We start from the raw sequence: 27,237 nt of genomic DNA on the forward strand, positions 1-27,237 counted from the left end.
ACACACCCCACCCAGGCCAGCGGCCCAGCTGATCTGATGCTTAGCGACATGACCTTCACGTCTAGCCCAGCACCACGGAAAGCCCCCCGGGTGCTCTCTCTCGCTCTCACCTCCCCCCACCATTCTGCCCGTTTGGGGCCCTCCCTGCTCCGGTCTGGTACCTACTGTCACTTGCTATACACAGACAACACCGGCTCAGCTACCTCACAACCCACAGGGGCAGCCGAGCATGATTAAGGCGCACGCAAAATCATATATGCACGCTCAACCATGCACACAAATGACAAATATGGACAACAAACAAACACACACACACACACACACACACACACACACACACACACACACACACACACAGTTTGAGAGTAAACATCTAGGACAGACAGGTTGCAGAAGGGTGTAGACGAATGTGGTTTCAGTTTATTGGTGCATTATGTGTGAAGACAGAGTTCTGTACAGATACAGCGTCGTCCCAGCTGTTACAGCTTATTTAAGTTGTGGTGATGTTTCTGGATAGTGTCGCTGACGTAATCAACAGGACACAAAGACTTGGAGGTACTGTAGGAGTTGCTGCATCCTGGTTTCTCGTAGGTGGTCATGGTCATAGTGTGTGTGTGTCTGCTAACAGGCAGGATTGTAATCAAGCATCAAGATGTCCTGTCCTGACATGAACTGGCCACTTACCACCCCGAAGACATGCTCACTCTGACAGCTCACATTATAATTCATGAGGTGGAGGCTAGTCTCCTACACACACACACACACACACACACACACACACACACACACACACACACACACACACACACACATCACATTTAACCTTTGGTGCTCATCGACACAGCGCAGAGATTTTGACTCCCTTCATCCCACAGTGTATAGTCACAGCTACAAAGACAGCCCTGCGGCCTTCTGCTGTTATTGCTGCTGATTGCGCAAGTAACATAATCAGCTGATCTGCTCTGTCGGTGATGTGAAAGACTCCAGTTGTATCTGTGGAGTAGTCAAGCAACTTTTGACCAGGTAAACTGTATCATATATTCTGCTGTGGAACTAATTTTTCTTAGCAAAACATTGATTTGATGTGTTAGCAAATGCTAGTCTTAAATTAATATAAACAGGAAATAATCTCAAACTTACTTTTAAACCCCTGTTGATGTGATTGTTCACTAAGCCACTAGCCACTGTTGGTGTCCAATACTTTGTTTTATTGCCAAATACCAGCAACATCCTCATCAGCCTTTGTGTTTAGGGCTAGTTTGCAAGTGTTAGCATGCTCACACACTTAAACTAAGATTGTTAAAATGTCATACCTGCTAAACATCACCATGTTAGCATGTTGATGTTTGAGCATTTAGCTCAAAACACTGAAGAAAAACTGATTCTGCAACAACTCTTTATCAAAGGGTAAAACTATAACTATATATACTAACATAATTTTGCACAATAAGCTGCAGACGTGCAACATATACAAATATGTATCTCAAGTTAGCCCAGAATGCTAACTTATGCTCAAATTCATGTATTAGTATATTTTTCAGTACTTTTTTGTTGTCAATCTACACCAGAATATTGTTCATTGCATACTAACATGTTGAATGATTTTAGCACTCTCCAGAAAGCTGAGAATAAGTTTAAAGTTACTTTTTATACACAGAAAACACAAGAACATCTGATTTCTTTTTCCAGAACTGATCTATTCGTGACTGTGAAGAATGAAAAGTTGGATGCCGTCATGTTGCTTTTCAATGTAGTCAGACCTGAGATCACCAGATTAGTGCCACAAAGGCTATAAAAATAATCTGTCAGTATAAATGGAGCCTCAGATGTAGAAGCCGGCACTGGTATGTGAAGTTTCCAACAGGACAGGAACACAAACATAGCGCGTCACCAGTGACGAGAAAAAAACAACACCCAGAAACAACCTCAGAACATTTCAGTTCGTTTGTTCGTCCTCTGCCTCTTTTTCTTTCCCCCTCACTGTCTGTGTTTCCTTTACTGACTCTGTATGGGAAACAGGAAAGTTGCACTGTCTGAAGGAGAACTTTCAAAGGGATGTATTTGTGTGTGTACTGGCCTCTCAGGGTGTGTATGTTTGAGAGGGAAAATGCACTTTGGTCCACAAGCTTATTAATGCATGCGTCCCTGTGACACATCTGTCTGGGAAAGATCAGATTCACACAGATTCGAGGGTTATAAAAACTTGTTTGCATCGGTGTCTGTTTTCCCTCTGGGTTAAGGAATCTCTGAGGTTTTAATTTGCGTAATCCACTGTCTAAAAAAGTTTCATTGTTCCACAGCTGTACTGAAATGTGTTTTGCTTTTCCTTGCTTTGAGATGTGAGACTGGGGCGGGTGTGAGTGAATTCCTTGGGTTCGTGCCTTGCTGGACTAGATAGCTGGATAGCTGGAAAACGTCTGTGCTATGAATAGTCATCTCCAATCTGACCTCAAACGACCCAGCACATTATGGTGTGTTGTTCACACATGGTCACATGCTCACAGAATTGAACGTGATTCAGAAAACTCGGCCCAGCTCTTCCGGACACAGGGGCCACGGAAGTGCCAGACATCGCCAGCGGGCTCAAGAGGACAGTTGTGTGTGCGTGTGTGTGTGTGTGTGTGTGTGTGTGTGTGTGTGTTTGTGTGTGTCTCTGTCTATCAGTCACTCTATGTGTCTGTGCATCTGTGTGTGTGGGTGTGTTTGAGGTAAGCAGGCATGACTTGAATATGTACTGAGCCAGTATGTGTGCAGAGGAATGTGTGTTTAAAGGAAGATTTGCACAACTTCCTGTCAGGTATGGTAATATTTTGCTGCCTCACTTCATAAATACATTGCACATTGTTAGAAAGGAGTCCAACAGGACAAGGATCAGAGGTCAGACCGTTTCGAGGGCTATAAACAGGATGACCCGCCCTTTGTCTGGTTAGCTTTTGCATGAGGAGTGATAATTGATAACAGTCAGGGTAAGGACATCAGGGTGAGCCTATCCGTGGCAGAGTAGGGTGGGTCATTCCTTCGTCATCCTCGTAAAAATGATAACAACCCACCAGTAATAATTCAATTTTGCTTAGTTCTGCTCGAATGCAGATTTCTCATGTGCACTTAACCAGGGTACTGATTTAACTGTGTTAGTGAAATGAGATTAGGACACTGCTCTTCCTCACAGTCAAAGTGTCTGAACTTAACAAAAAGTCAAATATTCAGTTTGAAAATCAACATGTTTAGACTTCTAAAGGATACTTTGTGTTAGCTTCAGTTTCAGTCAGACTTTGGCTGGAATCATTTTAAATACAATCACTCCATGTAATCGCTCCTTTCATCCATCTACTCCACTGTTCCTTTCCCTGTCTGCAGTCAGCTTAAAAAAGTTGAGATGAAACCCTGTTTCCTGTGTAGTCCAGGAGAAATGTAGCTGGGGAAATCAGCTAACTCTTATCCACTTCCCCAGTTACGGAAAACAGGTTTACAAGACATTTAAGGTCAGCTGTCTGGAGAAAGCCAACTGTTACTCAGTTATTAAGTGCATGTAAACGCTCTGATTGTAACATCATTTTAGGTGTGCTCAGCTACAGCTTCACCCCCAAATAACGGATTTGTATAATATGGTTTACAACAACCTGCTGCACGGTGTGCATGCCTCACAGCAAGAAGGTTGCCGGTTCGATCCCCGGGCGGGGACTTTCTGTGTGAAGGTTGCATGGTCTTCACGTGCATGCGTGGGTTCTCTCCGGGCACTCCAGCTTCCTCCCACCGACCAAAAACATGCTCATTGGGTGAATTGGTGACTCTAAAATTGCCCCTAGGTGTGAGTGTGAGTGTGAATGGCCTCTTGCCCATTGACAGCTGGGATAGGCTCCAGCCCCCTCCGCAACCCTGAAAGGGATAGGCGGTATAGGAAATGGATGGATGGATGGTTTACAACCTGCTCTGATTGTCTTCTCTCCACCGAGCTGTCAGGTTACGTTTATACTGTCTTACTTAGCTGGGCTCGAATACAGTGCAAAGCCAGAAAGAAGCCTGTCCTCTGTGTAGCAAGACCCATTTATTTCTGGTAGTGACATGCAATACAATGCTGCTGTATCAGCCATATCATACCTGTAGTAACATGTATTCTCCCTTATCCACCTATGTTCAGCTACAGATTGTATGTTAACACAGGCAGAAATAGAGTATTTAGGGTGTGGAATTTGGGATAGTGGAGTGGTAGATAGTGTATCTGACTTTAAAGCTGAGAAAGCAGCATTTGCATCCAAACCAAAGAATCACAATGTTGTATCAGAATAAGGTTTGGTCTGGATTGTGGTCCAGGGGAGGTTCCTCACTTTGGTTTAGAATCTTTGGCCTAAACAGAGAAGTCATAAAATCCACATCAAATGAGGTAGGTGTGAAAAGGCCCTTAGTCTCTGTATCCTCAAATCTAATCAGTTAACACACTGGTAGTGTTGTAATAGCCAAACAGAATTTTCCTTCAAAGGGAATCATCCACAGATATTAAAGCATCTCTTCACATGTATGTTTTCATAGGGATCCCTGCTTATGTAGTCACATAAAACAGTACTATACATTATAGTGCAATACAGGATATAGTACATGACTGCTTGTGGAAATAGCTGTGTGTTTCTTTCTGGCATACACACTCACGAGAGAGAGAGTGAACGAGAGCAGCAGCTTGTGCTTGAGGACAGGTGCACTCATCTTCAAGACACTTCCCTCTCTCTAATAGCTACATCTGCATCTCTTCCTTCCCCTCCTCCTTCCTCTACTCTCTCTGCAGTGCTCAGGTGGGATGATGACGCATCGGCTCAAGCAGGCGTCTTATTAGCTGAGCGCTAACAGGCAGCCTGTGTTCCCTTGGGGGGCGAATGCTGCTGAGTCATCCTGTACAAGCTGAACAGTACGAGTCTTCAGTTTTCTCCCTGACACACACACAAACACACTGGCAGCCGAGTGGCAAATACCTACCAACTCACCTGCACATGAGACAGGAACTTCTGATTTGCTGGATTGTGATGGGAGTTTTACAGCGTCGGTGCATCAGGTTTGGTATGTGTGTCTGTGGAAGACGCAGACAGAGATGGAGGATTTTGCATGTAGCTGCTCCAGCCAACCCCCAACTCTCTTTCTCTCTGTCACCTGTGAAGCTCATTGAAACAGCAGCGTGAGACCAGAATCGTTGACAGATCTTCTCTCCGCCCTATCAGTCTGCCTCTGTAGTCTACGTTACCTGATTACACCAGCGCTGAGTTTGAACCAAGCCATGCAGTAATGGACCGCTGTGGTGACAGACTTATCACTGTGCTATGGTTTTCTCATCAATCACACCCTCATCATCCTCAGGAATTTTATGAATTGTTTGTTTTTCATGGTGACCGCCCACATAAAAAACTACATATTTGATTTGCTGCTGTTTTGGACGTTGGCCATTTGCTCATGAAACTTAGTTTCACACCTGCACTGAAGCTACAGTGAAGATTTCCCACTGTTTGGTGAAAAGATGGAGCTTCGTGGAAAGCAAAAATCGACTTAACAGGTGGAGATTTAAGTCATTCCATTATTTTTTCTTGGCTGCTTCCACTTTTAAACCATCGGACTTATTTGTTGGAAGGAGGAAAAAGTTGTTGCTGAACAGACAGCTAGCTAGCAAATTAACACAAAGTCAGTGACACAAAAATAGTGATGTTAACTAACGTTCCTTGGCTTTGGAAGTAACATATGGTTACAAATGCTGGTGGTACTAATTATATTAATGTTCATCAAAGAAATATACTACAGCCTTAAGTAAATGTTAAGTTGTGCTAATGTTTGTAGCATAAGTAGGTGCAGATGCACATTTAATCCATTACAATTATTGCTGTTGCGTTTTGGGGCTTTTGAAAGACTAAAGACGTAATTAATACCAGGATCAGACTAAATGAATCTAGCCTGATTTTGAGATGATTTTTTTGTGGCCAACAAATTACCAGCATCATGGATGATTATGAACATCAATCAGGCGTCTAACCCGTGACATGCTAAACGACATGTCGTGCAGCATCTGCAACACTCCAATGGGAAGTCTAGCATGTCAAAATTTTTTGTCTTCAGACACAGTGTGACATGTCCCATGACGTGTTTCTTAGCGTTGACCAATCAAGTGCTCTCTCTATAGTGCAGTCATCTAAACATGGCGAAGAGGAGGACATCAGGTTGTTACCCATACTGTGCTGTCTGTGACTCCCAGGAGCTGTTTTCTCTTCTTTTTTTTGCTACACAAAACCATCAGCATCACACACAACGCTTCTGTCGCCATGATTGACAGTTGCTTCACACGCCTTCCCGGATGACCTCTGAACTGTGATTGTGAAATATGACCTGGTGTGATTGGTTAGGGTCACGTGCAGTCTTGCCAGTCACCTGACCAAGACTTAGCTAGAGTTTACAACACTGTGATCACCACTGTGTATCGTTAGATCTGACATGGTGACCATCATCAAAGACAAAAATATTGTGAAGTCTGATCCCAGCATGAAATTGAAGCCCCATATCACCACTTTGACATGCAGAGAAATCCAAGACTTGACAGACCTTCTGTGCGGAGTTACGGTCCGACAATTGCTGTTCAGACAAGGGGGTTAGCAAATGGTCAATTGCAATAGGCTAACGTATTATTTTGTTGATGCTGAATAAAAAGAGACTAGATGAGGCTGCAACTTTGCAAGCTAGAGACCTTTTCAGTGTTAGCAAGGTTGGCTGCTCTGCTGAGTTTACTCTGCTGCTGTATGTTTATTTCTCATATTCTCACACTTCCACTCTGACAAATACTGCCAATTTCCCCCTGTATACAAAGAAAAAAGTTTGTTTCCTCAGCTGACAAAGCACTTACTTTACAATGTTAGTCTTAGGTTGCGCACACAGGGTCAATTCCATGAATGCTGAAAAACATCCAGTAATATCTTCCCATTGTATGAATGTTTTCATCCATTAACGAAAATTAACGGCAGATTGCAGAGGAGAGACACAAAGAAATGTTGTGTGGGGTCATGCTACATATCCACTGAGTTCATGTGAGTGAGAGACAGAGGCGAAGTGAGGGATAGTTGGACAGAGGAAGTGAAAGAGAACGAAAGAGCTAGTGAGAGTAACAGTAAACAGTCGAATGATCGATGAACGCCTGACGTGACTCAGCTCTCGGTTGCCGGCCAGCATTTCCATGACTGTCGAGCCGCCTGCACGACGAAGACAAACGACCCGGCAATGAAGGAAAATGAGGATTTTATCACCCATTTCCCTCTCACACCGTTGCTGGCCCACGTTCCCCAGATTGCTTGTGTGTGTGTATATGTGTGTGTGTTTCTGCGCTGGGAAGTTAACCAAATATGTGTCCCGCTTTCCTGACAGGCTGGCTTATGGTCGTACGCTGGCCCAAGGGTGCAGTTTAGAGAAATCACTCACTCAGTTGGAGACTTGTGGAGAAATGCCCAAGGTCTGGAACATCTACAAGTTACCTGTGTGTGTGTGTGTGTGTGTGTGTGTGTGTGTGTGTGTGTGTGTGTGTGTGTGTGTGTGTGTGTGTGTGTGTGTGTGTGTGTGTGTGTGTGTATGCAAGGGAGTGTGTTTAAAAGGACATTTATCTCATCCTCAGATATAATTACACTGCCCCGGGGTAGACAGGAGTCATCCAGCTCTCCCTCCTCTTTCTCTCACCCCTCTATCCCTCTCCTTCAGCCTCCCTCTTTCTCTCTTACCTTCTCTTATCCAAGCTGAGAAAGCCGATCCGATTCTGCCATGTTCAGAAGTCATTATGGGATTAACTTATTCCCAGAGTATGGATCTCTTCCTTGGAGCCCATGAAGGGGGCTCCCCCGTTCTCCGCTTCCACACACTGCTCACTCTAGCTGGGGTAATCAACCAGCAGCGCTCCTTCCTCCAGCCTGGAGCTCCGCCTCGGGGGAAATCACTTCTCGCTTCTCCTCACTTCATCCAAAATATTAATCTTCCCAAAATCTACTCAAAAACTAGAATTAAATATATAAAATTCTTCTGGATTCAAGAGAAGGGTTATTGCAGTGGAAGGAGGGTTATGAAAAATGTTGGTGATTCTTGTTTTAATCTTCACCGTGTAAAGTAATAGCTGCGGCTGCTGGAGCTGATGAACAAGCGAGCGCTTTTATAATGACAATAACAGCATTCCTGCAGACCTGACGGGAATCCGCAGCCTGGGGGAAAGAAGTGTAATATCATCACTTCCTGTTTGCGAATCCCTCGCCCCCATGGGCCGTTGGATAATGACACCTGCCAACATACCAGCAACTCTCGTTTACTCTGAGGGCGAGATTAACAGTTGAAGGCAAAGCATTTTGTTCTGAAGGGAGAAGAAGTTGATTGAACAAGCTTCGGAGGGTTTGTAACGCTCCTCACCTCAACTCTCCTGCGGTTTATCACACACAAGCGAGGCCTTTCAGACATAACACAGTCGTAGTAGTACGCTGATAAATGTCACATCTTAGACTTGCTTAAACTCTTTATGATAAGTCTCAAATAAAAGAAGGAAAAGGGCACTAACAGTTCTAAATTTCTTGCATGGCACAATGCGTCTGTTGATGGAATAGTTCAAGGATTTCTCAGGCCACAAGGCTCCATTTTATGAGCATGCAGTATAGAGAAATCATGTTCAGTAGGCCCTTTCTATTCTCTACTGTCTCCACAACTGTGCAGCTGTCTTCAGCCTTGCTCGAGGGCATAATAACCATGTGTTGGTGCCACACACACACACTCATGCTCCCTCGTACACACTGTGTTATCTTCAGAGTCACAAGTTAGTGTTTTTATAAACTGGGCCATGTGGCAGCCTTCTGTTATAAAGAGGCCACACACATTTTGGCGCAGGCTGGGCATTTATCTAGCATAATGTGATTGTGCTGACGTGCCCTCGCTCTCAGAGACGGCGGGTCAGGGTGGGCCACATGGTTTGGGGTCGGCCCCTCCCCTGGGCCCTGTTTTTACTCACAGCAGTGCTGGTCCTTGTTTACTCAAATGTCGTCTGTCAGGGGAGCCAGGCTGATCACAAGTGACGACTCCTGGTTTAAGCACTGCCACTCCTCCTTTCTTCTCTCCTGTTGAGTTTTGTTTGTATGTTACTGCATTGTAGCAGAAAAATGTGCGCTGATACCTTAAAGGCACTGTGTGTTTAATTTGCATGGGATTAGCATCTTTCAAATTTGCATATTGTTTTGTTTTTTTGGTAAATGGAACAATCCTGGTGAAAATGGGTGCAGTCTATGTGCAGTGACCCCGAACAGGCCTTTTTCACCGCAGACATTTTGACTTGTGTTTGTTGTAGGAAAAGCACAGCTGCACTTAATAACATCAACAATGGCTCAGTTCTATTCCAGTGGCCCAGTAAACCAAGATATGACCAGGACCCTGACACTGAAGCTACAAACTGGAATTCAGCCATCATTCATTTCATTTACATTATGGATGTTTTTCCTGCTGTGACATGTCAGAACGTCTTTTGTGGGAAAAGCCTATTTGATTTGATTTGAATGGTTTGCTCTGTGCATTCTGCCACAATGTCTTTTTTGATAATACCACTGGGATGTTACAAACTTATTCTACATCTAACGGCTAATGGACCATATGTGCCTATCCTGAATATGTTCCTCTAATACAATAAAATAATATCTGGATTTTTAGCTTCTTAATGCTACCAAGTCGCTAACTTTGCCTTATCTCCTGTTTGGTGCTGGATAGGTAGCAGTGAGTTTTCAGAGCTTTTTGACAGATAAATGCTGCAGAAACAATACTGGTGAGATTTTCAGCAATGAGAGGAAAACAGTGAAGTTGCAGGTCATAAAACCAAAATCATGAAGATATTTGTGTGTAATGCCTCAACAGCAGCAAACAAAAGAACAACTTTAAACTTAGTGAAATGTTTGCCACCTCCTGCCGCATTACACCAACAACATGGCCTTTATCTGCCCTCTATCCACTGCACCCTTTGCACATGCGCTCACTGCACACAGACTCATGTGTGCATCCTCAGGGCCTTTGAGATTTAGCCCATTTAAACTTGTGTATGTGCATAGTCCATCTTTAATTTTCCTTTTCCCCTCCAGGCTCAATTTTCATCACCTCCATCCATATAGAGAAGTTGGCGTTCCTCCCTTGCCTCTCTCTTCATTCACCCTCTTCACCTTCCTCTGTCTGACCCTTTATTACCATCCCCTGTCCCTCTTCCCTCCTTCATCTGTCCCCATCCTTCTCTTCACTTTCTTTCCTCTCCGTTATGCCCTCTCCACCCGCCCCTTCTCATACAGGGAGCCTGCAAGCCCATCCTCAGAGTAATGCCTCATTTTGACTAAGTGTTGCGACTCTTTCAACCACAAATGTCTCTTGAGTGACAGCCTGAGAGGGGAAGAAAATGCCAGTCAGATTGCTGTTTAAGATTAGCCATGCAGAGGAGACAGAGGAGCCAATCTCAGCTGGCTGTGAGTTTCAAATATTCCACCTAGGTTTAACTTTGGTGACACAGCTGTGAGACGAGAGGCTACCCTCAACTTCAACAGCAATTTCCTACTGCAGAGATAGTTCTGTTGGGGGGCAGAGAGGGGTTGTGGGTTCAACTCCCTGTTTGAAATAAGTGTGGGGATGTGTTGGTCTTGAGGGAACGGGTGTATTCACTCCACCAAGAGACATACGAGGCTTATCCGGTGCCTGTGCTCTGCTGTCAGGTGTTTACTGTATCTAGACCCACAGATACTGGCCCACCAGATAAAACATCTCTCCATCTTTCTCTCCTTCTGTCACTCTTTCTTCCTCCTCTCCTCCTCCTTCCCATCCCCCTTCGCTGCTCCCTGCTTTCCTCTGCTCGCCGCTGTGGTGGGTTCAGTTCTTGACAAGGCCCCACGTCCTGCTAGTTGCTAAATGAATAATACATGCATGTTCTAGCAGCTCTGTTAGACAGAGAGAGAGAGAGAGAGAGAGAGAGAGAGAGAGAGAGAGAGAGAGGGATGCTGTTTGTGTTCATGTGTGTGTTTGAGAACTGTTTGGTCTTAAAGCCCCTTATGGAAAGGCCAAAGCTGTTGCAGAACTGTAGAAGCAGCCTATATGCAGCGTGTAGAAGAAGACGTGTCTGCATTCCACAGTCTTATGATTCCACTCTTCTTTTAACCCCTCAGCAGAGATAGGAACAAGAGGTTGTTGGTGCAATTCCCACTGGGGTGAGAGAGAGTTCAATGCAGCCCTTAGGAGAATGATTGAGAACATAATTTCTGTCGGATTTAAAGAGCTTTGCAAGACTGTGTGTGTAAGTTTGTGTGTCAGTAACACTGTATAGCAGTTAGGTCTCACCATTTATTCCGAGCACCACTAGCTCCCTTTAACCCAGCAGAACGATGCTTGCCCTACATTTTATCAGCTCCTCTCATTCAGTTTTGACGGAGATCAAAGCAATGTGCCAGCAGCCAGTGGAGCATGCATGCATTATCAATCATGTCTGTGGCTTTTTGTTGTACAGGAAAAAAGTATTGCAGAGCACAGATCAAAAGGAAAAGGTCATCAAAAGAAAAAAATTTTCAAGATGTAGGGGTAGATTCTCACATACACAAAGGCAGGGGCCACAAACAAATCCAAAAACCTTTTACACTGATGTGTATGTTCGGTGTGTATGTGTGAGACAAAGAAACACATGTGACCAAAAACATTTTGTGCAATTTGTTCTCTGACCCTGAAATTAGACATGTGCAGCACACGCTGTATACTTCAGAGAGCTTATTAGTTCTCTCCGCTCCCGCTCTCACTCTCTTCTAAAGACAAGAAATTTCTGGTATAACCATAGCACGTTATCTCAAAGGACACATGCAGAGTCACATGATTTCTATTCCCACTATTTCCACTTTTATTAGGAAAAATAGATTGAATGAGTGGGAGCAGCAGGGGTCTCTGGGCTAAGTAAAGTTAGTGGAAGCAAGTGACTAAGGCTTGTTTTAAGACGATATCTGTGAAGTGAGTTTTTTGGGGCTTTAGAGACAATGTTTAAGTAGGTATGAAGTGCAGTCTCAGCATTTTCCAGCGCTCCAGGTACCATGGAAGTTCTGGCACCTGAGACAGCAGATTGCTGATTGAAGCACCATGACTTCATGCTTCTCAAACCGACAGGCAGCTCAGGAATCTGTCTAACCGGCTCTCACCTGACTCACGCAAACACACACAGGCACTTTGTTTCTAGGTAGAGTACCTGTGAGGGCAGCCTTCCCATTGGCAGCGTCTTTAACCTTGACATACACTGCACATGACCCAGATGAATAACTGCTGTTCGTCTTTCTGGCCTTCTCACAGCCACCACACACACACACACACACACACACACACACACACACACACACACACACACACACACACACACACACACACACACACACACACACACACACACACACACACATACACACACACACACCCATCAATATTCACATACTCTGTAACACCTCATGCTGTTATTTTCAACAGTAGTTTGGAGGCTGTAGAGAGCTGAAGTAACAGGGAGCATGTGATCGTCTCTAACTGCTAACTGGTAATTGCACTGTTAGCAACGTAGATGCCGCGCAAAAAGCCACTTTTAGTCGCATTTTTTGCAGTAAGGCATAACTGAATAAGGCATTATTAGCAATGAAATTATTTCATTACGTTTTAATTAAGTAGCGTAAGGGATCAGCCTGTTTGCTGTTTTACCAGAAGTTGGGTGGGCAGGTTGATATCACTTTGTCACAGTGAGCAGACTGGAGCGGGATGTGTTAGCTTGAGGTGACGAAGATGGCTACGGCATGCTGTGTGTTAGCTCTCTTGCTAACATGGTTTTGTTGACAGATGAGATTGTGTGTGTGAACCATGTGGCTTTACTGTGAGGACTTCATGCAGTCGCTGCGGGGCTGAGATACCTGTTGATGACCAGGATACCTCCAAACTTTGGGCTGGATGCTTCTTCTATTTCTACACGTTAATGCAAAGGATTTGACTCGTGGATGTGGAGTTGTTTAAAGGCACCTTTGCCGAGCAGGTGTAGTTGCCATTTCTGACTGCTAACAGCTAACTGCACTAGCAACAAACAGGAGCTTCGTAATAGCTGTAGACATACAGAGGCTATAAATGGACAGAGAAGTGGATTATGGTGTCGGAATGATTTGAAGTTTCAGTGGATGTTTAGGTGCTTTTGATCCTAAAATAAGTCGTCATTGTAACTGACATGATTCATAGCTGACTAATCAGCTGTTCAAGGTCTCACAACCACTTTTCAAGCTTTCATGGGGTAAGCACAACTTCATCCAGAGATATTTCCATAAATCTTTTCCCACAGATCTATTAGGAACAAAAAAAGCAACATTTCCAGATAAAGCCACAAAATGCTCTGATGTTCCTCAGCAGTGTGCTCCAAAAACATCTCTGGCCTCTGTCTATCTCAGTGCCAGCGAACCACAGCCAAAAATCAGCCATTTGATATGAAATATTGTGTCTGCCTTTGAAGTTATCTATGTGACGCTTAACATGTCAGCGATTCAGCCAGGGGGATAAACAGCTATTCAACTGGAAGATCAGTTTGAGAATACAACATTTAGACAGTCTGTGTGAAAAACGGTGTAGTTATTTTCCAAGTTGCTGCTTTGCACCTGTGGTGATAAGAGATGACGGCTCGGATCCATCCAGAATGATTCCGTGTTGTAAGAAGCCTCTGTGCTCTGAACCTTTAATTTGCAAATAGAAATGAGCCCAGCGAGGCATCTCACTAAATGAATGTGCCATTGTTGGTGTACGTCTTACAGCAGCTTACGTCTGTGACAAGTTAAAAAGTGTGTGATTAGCAGCGTATGAGGCTGGGTAATGCTGTGAAAGAAAAGATCTGTCATATAACCATCACCTGAAACACTGCTGCCCTAAAAATGGTGCCATGTCTGCATACGATGAGACAACACACACCTTATGTGTTTTCGATCAGCTGCAGGTTTTTGACTATCTGCACACCGTGATGCAGTGGGGGCTGGAGCGTGAAGACGGAGTCCGGCCAGCAAGCCAAGGTCACAAAAAAATCTAAGGCTTTATTTGTATATGAACTGGAAAACTTTGTTTCCATGGCAACGGTACTGGCAGCTTACAAAGACTCGGTTTGTATGTGTGCATTTATCATAGCGGCTGCCATGGTACACTGTCACTCTATACAGTGTAAGCAGACAGGAAAACTTACAGTCTGTTCAGCCAGTTCATGAAGAACTGATTGTCCTGCTTAACCCTGGTGGAACAGTTTCAGTGTTATTTCATTGATGGTATCACCTTTTTGATGCCCAAAGCTACTTACAGAACAGCACATCAAACCGAAGCTAACCATGCAGGTAGATACCTCCCTAGTGACTGTTGCATTATTATTTTTCAGTTTAAGACTGAAGAAATCACTTGAGCATGATCTGACTTGTCAAATGTCTTTGTCTCACGACAAACACTTTGGCTGATACATGCAGCATTCACGGCGTACTGCAGTAAAATGGTATCACTCAGTCCTTATTTGAACACACACAGATGACGAGCCAAGCTTTTGTATGTCTGTGCGTGTGACCCTAAAAGTGGATTTAGAAGTATCGCAGGATTCAGCGCAGAGGAAGGAAGACAGAGAAGCGCTCTTGATTAACCAGAGGGCAGACAAGCTTAGAGCAGAGCGCAGATGCCACAGCACAACCTTGCACGCTTCAGCTGGCACAGCAGCTCAGCACCAACGCAAGTGGCATGACACAGTAGCATGTGAAGGCATACCACTGCATGACAACCTCCTGCCATCAAATATGCTTGAGCACAGAGGAGGAGCACGGCTGCAGTCTCCACTCTGCCCTCTCTTCTGCACCCCGCTCTCTCTGATTGCATCTCCGCTGTTGTTTGATTCTCGTTTTCACACGCACAAACCCGTAGTCTCTAATTTACCTTCCCCATCCCAAGTGCCTCTTAATCGCCTGCTCTCTCTCCTCTCTTTCGATCTCACTTTCTTTCTCCTCCGCCTGAGAATCCATTGAGGATTCACAACAATAGAGTTGTAGACTGGATTAAGCAATACAATGTCTGATGGAGGGGGCGTAGTGGGAAGAAATCAATGGGCAGATGTGATTTCCTAAGCCGCTAAACATCCTCTGACACGTCGACCAATTAGCTGTGTCAAATGGGGATATCTTTACTACGTGTACAAGGTCATTAGATAAGTACATCCGTAGCACTGGAGCCCTCTGCACGTACGTTTGTGTGTGTGTGTGTGTGTGTGTGTGTGTGTGTGTGTGTGTGTGTGTGTGTGTGGAGACAAAGGGAAGTACTGTATAAGATGAACATTTCACAATAGAGCTCAGTGCAGTTCCTTTGTCTTGATTACCTGTCTGCATTGCTTAATAACATTTGGGAGTGCACAATTTGCAGCTTGTCACACTCATTGCAATTGCATTCAGTTTAGAGAAATGAATCGAGACGCAATTTTGGCATCATTTCTGTTTCATATGGTGAGTAAATGCAGTTAGAGAAAGCTCTGCTGGATTGTACGAACACCTTTCCGTACACCCACTGCTTTTCATTCCTCTCCTTTCTGCTGTCAGAGGACACCTACTGAAGAAAATAAATGACAGAATGATGTAGTTTAGTTTCCTCTCTGCACTGCAAAACACAATATACAATAGCAAATAATAGCTCACATATATAACCGTACTCTGGTGTTGTTGGAGGAAAGAACGCTGCTTCGTTGGGAGATGTTCCACTTAGTCATATCAACCTCATACATCTCACTAAATGAATATCAAAACTCCATTATGTCAGCGTACCATTTAAATAATGGTGACATTGTTCATATGATCATTTTCCTTTTTAATACAAAATGCCAGCCAACATATATATTTCCCACCTCTCCCACCTTTCCCATTTCATTGCCGCTGCTGGTTTAGGTCAGTTGACCAGATTGGATGTCTTAAAGCAAAACACCTCATAGAAATCCTGGGAGCCACTAGTAAAGCAAGAGTGCGGTGAGGTTGTATTATGGGTGCAGTTATTGCTGACGATTGCCTCGAGCTGAGACATGTTGGCTGCAAATATGGAACAGTGCCCTTGATAAAACATCCACGGTGACACTTGCAGAACTTTTTAAGAGCAATTGGAAGAGAAAATGCTGGAGGAATTGTGACGGTGATTTTACCTCCACTTAAAATTTGAGTGCAGTTTAATGCCAATCACGAGAATCGGTGACGGTGCATTTGAGAGGTAAACATTTAGAGTCAGCAGTGTTCTTCCTCCCTGAAGGAAATAGGGTGTTTTCTAATTATTTGCAACACCTCAGTTGCCTTGTCATTTTACTAAATATCATTAAGTACATTAAAGCATTTTGGGAGATCAGTACAAGCCGTAATCATGGCACTGATATTTCACCGCATAAAGCCAGTATGGCGAGTGTGATAGCAAACACTTGTCCATTTGTTCATCCAGTAGACACAGAGCAACATTAGCATTTACAGCATCAATAAAACAGAATGTGCCTAATCCTTTTTGATAAGAACTCAATTGAAAACACTACAAAGACAATAACATTCAATGTTTAACCTCAATGAAGTTGAGACAGGAGCGACTAAAGACTGGGAAAGATGTGGAATGCTCCAAAAACACCTGTTTGGAACATTCCACAGGTAAACAGGCTCATTGGTAACAGGTGATAGTATCATGATTGGGTATGAAAGGGGCATCCTGGAAAGACTCAGTTGTTCACCAGCAAGGACAGAGAGAGGTTCACCACTTTGTGAACACGTGCTTGTCTAAAGGATATAGCTTTTTTGAAATCAGGGTTGTATTTGAAGTCATGCATCTTTGCCTTATGGATGAATATCAAATACTTGTTCTCTTTATGACCCTGTTTTCTTCTCCACGCTCTTCAAGAGGAAATATCTATCTCTTTAGCTGCTAACTTTGTCTGTCCCCTGTTTGGTGCTGGCCAGGGAGTGTGCATCACATTTATCAGAGCTTTGCTGCTGGAAATTACTCTAACAAGATTGGGGGAGTGAAACAAAACGGTAAAATTATGTTGCTGTAGCCTATATCCAAAATAATGAGCTGAAGCTGAGGTACACCTGCAGAGTCCGGTGATGAGTCTCAGCTTTAAATTTGACAAAATAACTGATTTACAAATGTCTATATTTTGCACAGAGATTATTAATGCACACATACTGTTTGTTGTAACACACACAACGAGGAAAACAGCGGACAGGTGATGACTGCACGGGCCAAAACACAAAAACTGACCATCTAATATGTGAACCATTTCTGAAAAAGAAGGGACAATGCTGCTAACCTGTGCCTTACATTGTACCGTTGCTTTTTGGTCAGGACAATGAGGCCAATTTGTTATGGTTGTTGTGCATGCAGAGCAAAATAAAGAAAGCTATTTTCCTGCTCTAATACAACATAGTAGGTCATCATTTCTGCAGTTACAAGAAATGACAGCTCCTTCGTAGTAGGACCAAAAGCTCACCCTGCACAAACCGCTGCTTCCTCAAACCTACACCCTGTTTCTCCTCATTCTGCCTCTTCACTCTTGGCCTCCATTTAAAACATAACAGTTATGGAGATGTTGAGGAAGCTTTAAAACTCAAATGATGAGCCTTCATAAATCCAGTCGTACCTTTTCCTCCTCTCCTTACCTGTCACATCAGCCAGTGGCTCTGTGGGTTGTTACTACAGTATGAACATTGATGAAGCTTCCTTCTTTTACAATGTGTATCTTTTTTTCTCCTCCATATGGCGCCAAGCTGTGTGTCATATCTGATGTTGTGCAGAGACAGCATTAATTGCGCTCTGTGTTATACTGCAGGAAGGCAGTTACAGTACAGTATGTCTAATGGTGATCAATGTTGTTCATGCTGTTCACATTATAGATGATTGGCTGCTACTATAGTTTTGAAGATTGTATAAAGAAATGATATCAAATGTCAAATATCCAGCTCTCTTGAGGATATCAATACTGGTCTTAGTGATATTGGATGATTTGGGACAGTATGGGAGCTTTCATTTGTAATTTGTAGTTTAGTTAGTTTTAAAATATTGTGCCTCTTTTCTGTGAATTAATACATGTATCTACCAACATTGGCCTGCAGGTCTCCATGTGATGCAGTACAGGCATGTGTAGACACTCTAATTAAATCAGGCTCTTTGTGTACGAAGCAGCTAATTTTCAATATCTTAGTGAGCCTAAATTTGACATTTACACACATTTGTACTTGCTCTAATTGCAAACAAAGTAGATTTATACAACAATGTTTGGTTACATGCACCAAGTCAGTAAAATTACCCTGTGCAAGCACCTTCAGCCCTGTAACCTCAGCGGATTTCTCCAATTTCCGCATATGGTCTCACATATCGCATCCTGTATGACCGATCCAACCAGGAAGTCATCAGGAAGCTGTCTGGAGTTACGGCAACAGGTCGCATTGTTTAGCATTTAAATAACTCCCCGTCCCTTTATCTCCTCCAGGAGGAAAATTGCACTGCCAGGCGCATCTTAGCATCCTAGCCTATCGTGTTGTTCTCCAGGTTTGAGCTGTGCTTGGCTGACTGAGTCCAGGACAGCTGTGAGTGAGGGCCATTCACTGCTCTGTCAGGGGTGGAGATGGAGGCACTGAACTGAGGCCAGCCATCCTGTGCTACTCCTACATGTCACCTTTTCTCTCTGTAATGGGTTCCTGTGTGGAAGACAGCTTGTGAAAAGGAGATTTTTTTTCTTGGTGTGTGTATGCTTATGTGTGTGTGTGTGTGTGTGTGTGTGTGTGTGTATGTGTATGTGTGTGTGTGTGTGTGTGTTCACAGAAATACTGAAAAATTCTCAGGTAAACAAATAACATCAAGTCCTTGAGCACAAACCCACAGAAACCTCAAGGTCTTACCACAGAGTAGATTATGTAAACTCCCTGGTGTGGATTATATAAGAAACACTGAGCATGACATCTTGTGACCCTCTCAGAAGAAGGAAAACAAGACTCTCCCAACCATAAAATGTTTTCATAAAACGTGTCATCTAAAGCTCAAGCGACTGGGTGGGAGAAATGCCGGAGTGATCAGAAATGATTGAGCGCTCAGTTTGTCTGTCTTAGAGTACAACACAAAGCGCTCTTTGTGTTTTACATTCATTAGCTTAAATGTCACTTCTCTTGGGAGGCAGCGGGGAGAAGTTCATCTCATGAGTCTCTCAATGTGTCCGGACAATATTTGGGTGATTCAATTTGCCTGCAGTCTTCACGAACATGAGATTCACTAAAATATGAAATCAGATCATAACCCACACACGCACACACACACACACACACACACACACACACACACACACACACACACACACACACACACACACACACACACACACGTTGTGTTTTTATCACTTGTGGGGACATTACATAGACTTACATTCATTTCCTGGAGCCTTGCCCTTACCCAAACCTAACCCTAACCCTAACCCTAACCATAACCACTATTAGCCTATTCCTAACCCTGTACCTAACCTAAGCTTACCTAACCTGTAACCCTATCCTCAGTCTGCACCCTAAAATTTAATGATTTACATCAAAGGGACCTGCATTTTGTCCCAATAAGGCAGGTGAGTCCCCACAATGTGACTGTAAACAGATTTTTGTCCCCACAATGTGATAAATACCAGGTCTAACACACACACACACACACACACACACAGAGAGAGGAGGCAGAATAGAGTAAAGGCATGTGTGATCTACAACCCCCATGGTGCCATGGTAACTATGAAGTGAAGAGGTGAGTTTGGAACAGGAATAAGGTGAAAGGTTTTTTCTTCTGTCTTTCCTGCGGGTGCCATTCTAACACCTATCTCAGAGAACATTTACTTTAAACTGTTTTCTTGGCAGCGTTGTTCATCCACACCATCATTACGTTATATTTATGTTTAGTTCTTTCCACTGGTTTCAAATCCAAGCCTCCTTACATGTGGGGAAAATCCACTCCTCCGAGAGCACATTCTACATTAATTCTATGACCTTGGGCAGTTCAGTGCAGAACTAGGAAAAAAAGACGTCTTTTATACAAACAAGAGCCAATTGCTAGAGCTACAGTTACACGCTGGCAGTGAGTGGGACACCAGCTTTTCAAACAGACACACTGACTTTTCATACAGTTAAGTAAGTCCCATTTAAACACAAACCTCCTATGACAAGTGAAACATCGTGTGCAGAAGCTGCAGCTTAGGTCTCTTACAGTGCGCCTCATGAAATGTATATCTGCTATAGATGCCACTAGCCGCAGACTCTGCACAGGCATGGCAGGATTTCCTGTTTAATGAAAGCACTCGTCTGAAGGGAGTCTGCCTGCTGAAGTCTGCTGTGCTGACATTTGTATTATCAACCCTAAAAGGACAGGAATGCCCGTCTTATTTCACCATGGATCATGTTTATTGTGTTATGACTGTTGTTGAGCTGTCTTCAAGGGGCCGGGTGTTTCTACTGGCACCACACATTATAAATGACTTATGCTTCTGTAGTTTCAGGTTGCCAAAGGGGTGTAAAACACATCCTGCATAAGTTGACAGTCTATCCTAGAAGCCTTGCATACTTACAGAGAAGCTTGTGTGTATAATTGAAAACCCTGTCCACAATTCTCAATTTTTTTACTTCATTTTTTGGCCTCTATCAGAGAAGTCATGATTCAAAATGTGTCTGATACAGTAAAAAGAAAAACTTGAAAATCTTTTTGTTTTTGCACAGGTGCAACCCTGAGTGTTTGCAGGAATACTGATTGCTAACTTTTCAGGTACAACAGCAAAGACTCAACTGTATCATCTGCAGGTTGTGTTTCTGTGCAACAGCGTCCATTTTGGATTTTTTACCCTGAGGCTGCTGGGATGTGAACAGTGCTGTCTCTCACTACATGGGATCTTGTGTCCTCTCTACCTTCTCAATAATTCAATGGAAAGAGGAGACGTCAGACGTCTGGTATAATTACTGTGTGAGGGTGGCAAGCTCCTCTGTCAAGGGCAAGATGGGAGCAACCTTTACAGTACTGGAGAGAGTTTAAGACACAGCAGCAGCGTGTAGTCTGACACCATCTGTAGCAAAAGCTTCAGCTCCCAAGAGATGATGAAACTGTAGGTAATGTGGGGAAAATGGCATTGTGACAACATTAACTGTTTGTTTTTCAGTAAAAACTCAATTCGGTGCTTAATCACAGCAAACCAACTCCAAAAAGGCAGCGGCATCAGCAGCAGCAGCAGCAGCAGCAGCAGCAGCAGCAGCAGCAGCAGCAGCAGCAGCAGCAGCAGCAGCAGCATCTTCATGCAAACATTCCTGGTTTTACACCTGAAACAAGGAATCATTAGACACAGGTGCAGCACTTTAGTTACGAGCTTCCATGGGTGTCTTGGGTTTTAGTTGTTCTGAAGTTCTCAGTGGTCAAGAAGCAACACGATCCATCACTGTTAGGCAGAGAGGTGTGTGGGATCTGATTTCAGCTCTGGGCCCAGCTGAGATGACAGCCTCTGTTAATATAACAACAGCCAAAGCCCAACCTTCCTGCTCAGAGAAACCCTCGGCATAAGCCTACCTGCCAAGATATGACTAAAACTGTTACTGTCATAGACAGCTAAAACCTGGCATGGGCAAAGGCTTGGCACAAGGCTCCCGCTTTAAAATGAGCTAGACAAAGTAGGCAGTCATTAGAAGTCGATGTTTTGACACACTGTCCCCTATGGATACCCAGGAAAAGGTCTGGACCAAAATGTATCAAGTCTCCCAGACTAGGAGTGACTCATTCATCCTGATGTAAGAGGCTGAGCTGATCCAAGATCAGCGCTGATGATGAAAGTCTTCTCGTGTCTGAAACCATATAGAATGGTCTCAGGACTCAAGGGAGAGTCATTGATTTCACTGTGAGCTGCAAAACATGTGAGAAACATTTTATTCCTTAAACATATCTCATACTCAAACTCTGCCTTACAAAAACATGACAAATATTTTAAAGAAATCTAAATTCTACTCCAGTATCATTCATTAAATGAGACTAAATGAGTCTGCAGCCATGCCAGAGGCTCTGTGAGGCTGCACTTAGACACAGGCGTGCTCTGAGCTAATTGCTAACATGCCCACAACAACAAAGCTGATGTTTAGCTGGTGATGTTTAGCTTTTCACCATTTTATTTTCTTGAGTTAACATACTAACATTTGCTGATTTGCACTTAACACAAAGCATAGCTGAGGCTGACAGAAATGTCATTTGATTTGCAGGTATTTGGTCATAAAGTATTGGACAAATTGGAATTTTCACTCTTGGCACTAGAGGTAAGGTCAGGGGGTCACCAAAGCCATTAGGATTGGTTCACTGGTCATCAAGGATATCTGTACTAAATTTCATGGCAATCCAGCTATTCAGTCCCTACCTGGCCTTGTTGAGATATTTCATAAATATCACAGAAACACTGTTTTGTTTAAAGATCTCAATTGGAACGCAGTCAATATCAAACCACCAAGTATTTTCTGACATGCTGGAGGAGGATCACTTTGTGATCATTTTTCAGCCATATGCTGTAATATCGTTTCAAGCCCACACGCTGAGCAGTAGGATTGCAGTTTAAACTGAGCTCAACTCTTTAAAGGACATCTACAAAAGCAGCTATGATTTGTAGCCTACATCAAGAGAACGCCAAACTTCCCATGTCTTGACTTCTCTCTCTGCTTCCCTCCTTATTGTCCTCCAAGTCTCACGCCTGAGAAGTGAATAAAAAAGACAATATCAAAAGAAAGTCACTACACAAGTTCCTGTAATTTTGATCATAATGACATGTGTCGCGTTCAATCAAAAGGCTGGTCTTTGCTGGTCTCCCTGCCATGCGCACCCCAAGGCGCACACATCAGAGACCGGCAAAGGAAGGCCACATCGAGCGTTTGATGGCAGCAGAGACGACACAAAGAGGCTGTTTGTCGCTAATTAAGTCCTGTTTGCCTCACCTAGATTTTAATTATGATTTGACACTTCAAAAATGTCTGCTTCAAATAGCTAGGTAGCGTCTTTCAAGCTTCCTAAAACAGGTGAGCACGTGAGGGAAAGCTAACTAGCGTAGCACAAGGTAGCCTCCCATCAGCACACCTGACTCAGCACAGACAATGAACGGTGTTTGAAGTGCGACGCCTTATGAGGTGTGCTTTCTAGGACAATAAGCTTCTAATCTTGTGGCTCCATTCATGTAGTATCAAAGTCATTATTGCCTTTGATCTCAATTATATACATCATAAAACTTCTGCCGCTAATTGACTCACTAAAGCTTCATGGTATGGCAAAGCTCCTGTTTCCCCCTGCAATTGCTTTTGACTATAAAGATCTTACATGTTCTTAAATTCACTCGAGACCTCCTGCATTTGTTTTTGACGCTAAATGAGGTCACAAATCTGCTGTGTTTTCATGGTGGCCCTGCTCCCCTGCCACAGTCATAAATAGAGGAATCAGTCTTCAGGCTTACCACTCATTCAGCGTGATCCAAACTGTTCATTTTGAGATTTGTGAGCGCCTTAAAATGATTCACGAGCAATTGCAAATTATCTTCCCTGTCTTTTTCTCCCCACTATGACAGATTGCAGCCCAGAGGAAAACATTCAGCAGCTGAGGAGCTCTGGCGAAGACAGGTGATTCACTTCTAATGGATGTTAATGTGGTGGACGCGACTGAGGATATTCCCAGTGGTGTACACTTACAGTTAATTGATAATTGAGGTCTTTGAAAAGATGCACATTAAATCATGGCCAATGAGCCTGCCTATAAGGTTGCAGCAATTTAAAGAACAAGTCTCCAGAGTCTCTTAAGGTCTCCCACAACTAAAATGTACTCTGAATGAATAATTAAGGGCGAAATATTCTTAACTCATATTACCTTACTTAAGACATTACTATTTCAGACATGTAGCATAATGCATGATGTTGAAATTCATAAACACTTTCACCTCCGTCAGCTCCAGGTTGCACAGTCCTCTAATGACTTTCTTGATGTCTCCTTATGTTACTGTTTGATCAGTGCCTTTCCTAATGAGCCCATGTGTTGAGATGTGAACCTGTGCTTTACTTAGAAGTAATGTCTTGTCATATTTGCCATTAATAATTTGCAATATGTTACACATAGATAAATGTCTGTTGTGCTGATCTTTGCTCCCAACTGTACCGTAGAGATTTAAAGCATGCGCTGCCCACTCCAGTGCATTCGTCATGTATAATATTTCCAGCAGCTATTGACTTGGCTGTTGAAAATCATTATATTATGAGAGATATTTCCTCAAAATCAGTGTGTGTGTATCAAAATGTAAATGCATGCTATATCACAAATACAATAAATCATGCTCCACTGCTGCGTTAGCTAAGAAAAGACTTTTCATACATGTGACACAACACAATTAGCTTGGAGTAATTAATTTTGACAATATAAATGTATAAAACAGCACAATGGGATCATCAGGATCCCGCTGACAGTTGATAAATGATTATTCTAATTAGAGCCACATAAAACATAAAACTGGATTATAGAGCTAACCAACCCTGCTTGGATTAAACAACAGTTTGTTAGTCCTAGAATGAAAAGAGAGTTATGGAACCATGAGCACCATACTTCACATTTTTTTATGTTGTTGTAGGCGAGGACATAAAATACAAACATTTCCATCCTGTTACTATGAGCACCAAACTCAATGACTGACTGGTCTTAAGTGGGATTTCATCTGCATGGAGGACCTTGTATGTTCAGTCTGTACCTGTGCAGTGAAAGACAAAACCAAACAAATTCTCAGAGAAATGAAGAAAAACAAGAATCCTGAAGGTATTTCAGCAGTTATTTACTCAAACAGTCCAGACATTTTATCACTGTCTTCAATCTCGACAGAAACAAATGGAGCACACTTTGATATTTTGACCCGCAGTGCGCTTTAGCTCCTAACAGGTATTTCAAGAAGTTTCTATCTGCCCTGATCTGACAGCGGTGTGCACAGATGGCGTGGTTCCATAATGGTCCAGGATCCTGAAAGCTGAAATGGGATTGAAGCGACTGTGCAAACAGATCAGACGGGTTTAGTCAGATGATATCCTGTAACCGTGCAGGCGAACAGTCAGCCATCCTGTTGTTAGCCAATTAATGGCTCATTACCTGTTTAGACAGAGCTGTGCCACCTCAGGTTACAAGGCCACCAAAGCTGCACTTCACCAGCTGACTTAAATCTGATTAGTTTTATCTAATTGGCACCAATCAGGTGTTTTATTTATTTATCTTTTTTGCTTTAAAGTAAAAAGGATCACATTTCACGGGCAGCAAAAGAGACGGCGTTGACTACAAACAGTGATCATCTCTCAGGTTTTGAGAATTAAAGCACAGGGTGTGTTATTATCCGTTGATGCGTTTATCTTTTTTATCACGAATGTCTGGAAACACATGGCAGTGTCAGTGCGTGAGACTGTGATCATCTTAATGTCTCTCTGTGAATGAAGTCCATTGTTTTTTTTGTTTTTCTTTTCTATTCAGCTAGTGTAGATAGAAATGCTGCAGAATCTGTGAGGATCTGTGCCTCTTTGTTTTTAGTGTATGCTGGTGCACAGTGCTAATGCACACATGCTTGCTTAGCTGTGTATTTGCACAGGATGGTATGTATGTGCGCCTGCACAAATGCAGGTTGGTGTATCCTGTGTGTGTTTTCAGCTGCAACTGGGACTCTTTTCTCTCTGATCAGTCAGTTCTTGTATCTCTGCTCACTTAAAATGTTTGTTCTTCTTGCCAAACACAGGCCCATTAATAGCGCATGAATAAAATAAAGAAGTAAATAAAGAGCAAAACAGCAGCAAACCACCAAACAGAAATGTGTACATTTATTTAATATTCTCTGTGCTTTCAGCCCAAGATATCCAGGCCTGTGCACTGTCTAGTCAAATCATGACAGCCAGGATTAATCTGGCTCTTTTTAGAAAAGTACTGAGCACTATAGGCAAAACAACCTCTAGTGGTACACTGCAGTCAAGTATATTTAAAAAGGGAAGTGTTTTATTTAAGATGCTGCATCTTTATTTTGACAGTATCATGACACAAGACTCAGACATAGTCAGCTTGTACAAAGTAAGCGACCCGGTGTCCCGGGTGGCACAAGGCTAACTTTGTGCTCAGGCTGCCGTGTTTCATACTCCATAAAAATATTCCCATGAGAATTTACAGTAGGCCTGAAGTGGAACTGGGAGGACATGAACTGCACTGACTCAGAGCTAATCAATGTGTTAGTGTTTAAGTGTGAGATAGAGAATGGCTTTGTCCAGAGGCCTTTCACATGGTAAGTAAGGCTAATCTCTTAGTATTACTATGGCCAAACCAACCATTTCTAATGGCAGACAGTGGGCTTTTGAAAACCATTGAAAGCTGGGTGGTGTGGTGGACTCAGGGGAAATTTTCTGGCAAGCACTGAAATTCAGCTGCTCTTTTATTCACATAACACACACACAAATGTCTTTATCTTTCTCAATCAAAGATACACATTGCCCCTACCTCTCTGAAACACGCACACACTCGGTGCATGGGGCCAGGTGGCGTGGTTAGCGCCAGATCTTGCTCTCTGCTCTCCTGAGTGCAATTGGTAACCTGAGCTGCCTGTTTGAATAACTCGGTTATCCCAAAAGCTTCCTCGCTGCAGAGACGTCATGGAACACTGCCCAAAACACACTTTGTCTAAGCTCTTTATATTCACTGACTGCTTGATGAATATTGAAATTCAGCTTTCAAAGTCACTTTCACTGTCTTGAAGTTGCATGTCATAAGAAGAGAGTAAGAATTAAAAGTTGGCTGGATAGCCTTACAGGCGCAGCTTTGTATCCAGAATCTGTCATCGGAGTGTCACTCAGTGAGTTAGTCAGCGTGAATGTGTCAGCTGATGGGACGCGACAGGCAGGCCCGGGGCCTCCTCATTTAATTAGGAGCCCGCCTTGTTTCGTGAAACTCACAACCAAACCTGTCTCCCTTGGCATTTTCTAATTTAACCACCATTCACTGTAAATCTAGCTTCGATGTTTTCTGCTCCAGATGTACCCTGCAGGTGTCCAACGCTCTGCACCACATTGAGGCTAAACCGTGCCTTTCAGGGCTTTACTCGCTATCAGTGTCGCTCAGTCCAAACTTTGAATCAGGAAGGTGCTTTGAAATGCATTTTGATGACAATGCCAAATGTGATAATAACGATGATTTTAA

At 43.2% G+C, this 27,237-nt stretch overlaps 1 protein-coding gene across 3 annotated transcripts in view; it reads left to right on the forward strand.

The window, feature by feature from the left end:
* The window catches only part of chchd6b (coiled-coil-helix-coiled-coil-helix domain containing 6b), a 95,160-nt gene that overhangs the window by 67,124 nt on the left and 799 nt on the right, over positions 1 to 27,237 (forward strand). For all 3 annotated transcript variants that reach the window (XM_070959975.1, XM_070959979.1, XM_070959977.1), the window contains one exon: positions 23,612 to 23,663. In XM_070959975.1, the coding sequence (XP_070816076.1) occupies positions 23,612 to 23,644 (33 nt within the window). In that variant the 3' untranslated portion in view covers positions 23,645 to 23,663. The remainder of the gene's footprint in view (positions 1 to 23,611; positions 23,664 to 27,237) is intronic.

Source organism: Chaetodon trifascialis, chromosome 3 (assembly GCF_039877785.1).
Source record: "Chaetodon trifascialis isolate fChaTrf1 chromosome 3, fChaTrf1.hap1, whole genome shotgun sequence".
Classification (NCBI taxonomy): domain Eukaryota; kingdom Metazoa; phylum Chordata; class Actinopteri; order Chaetodontiformes; family Chaetodontidae; genus Chaetodon; species Chaetodon trifascialis.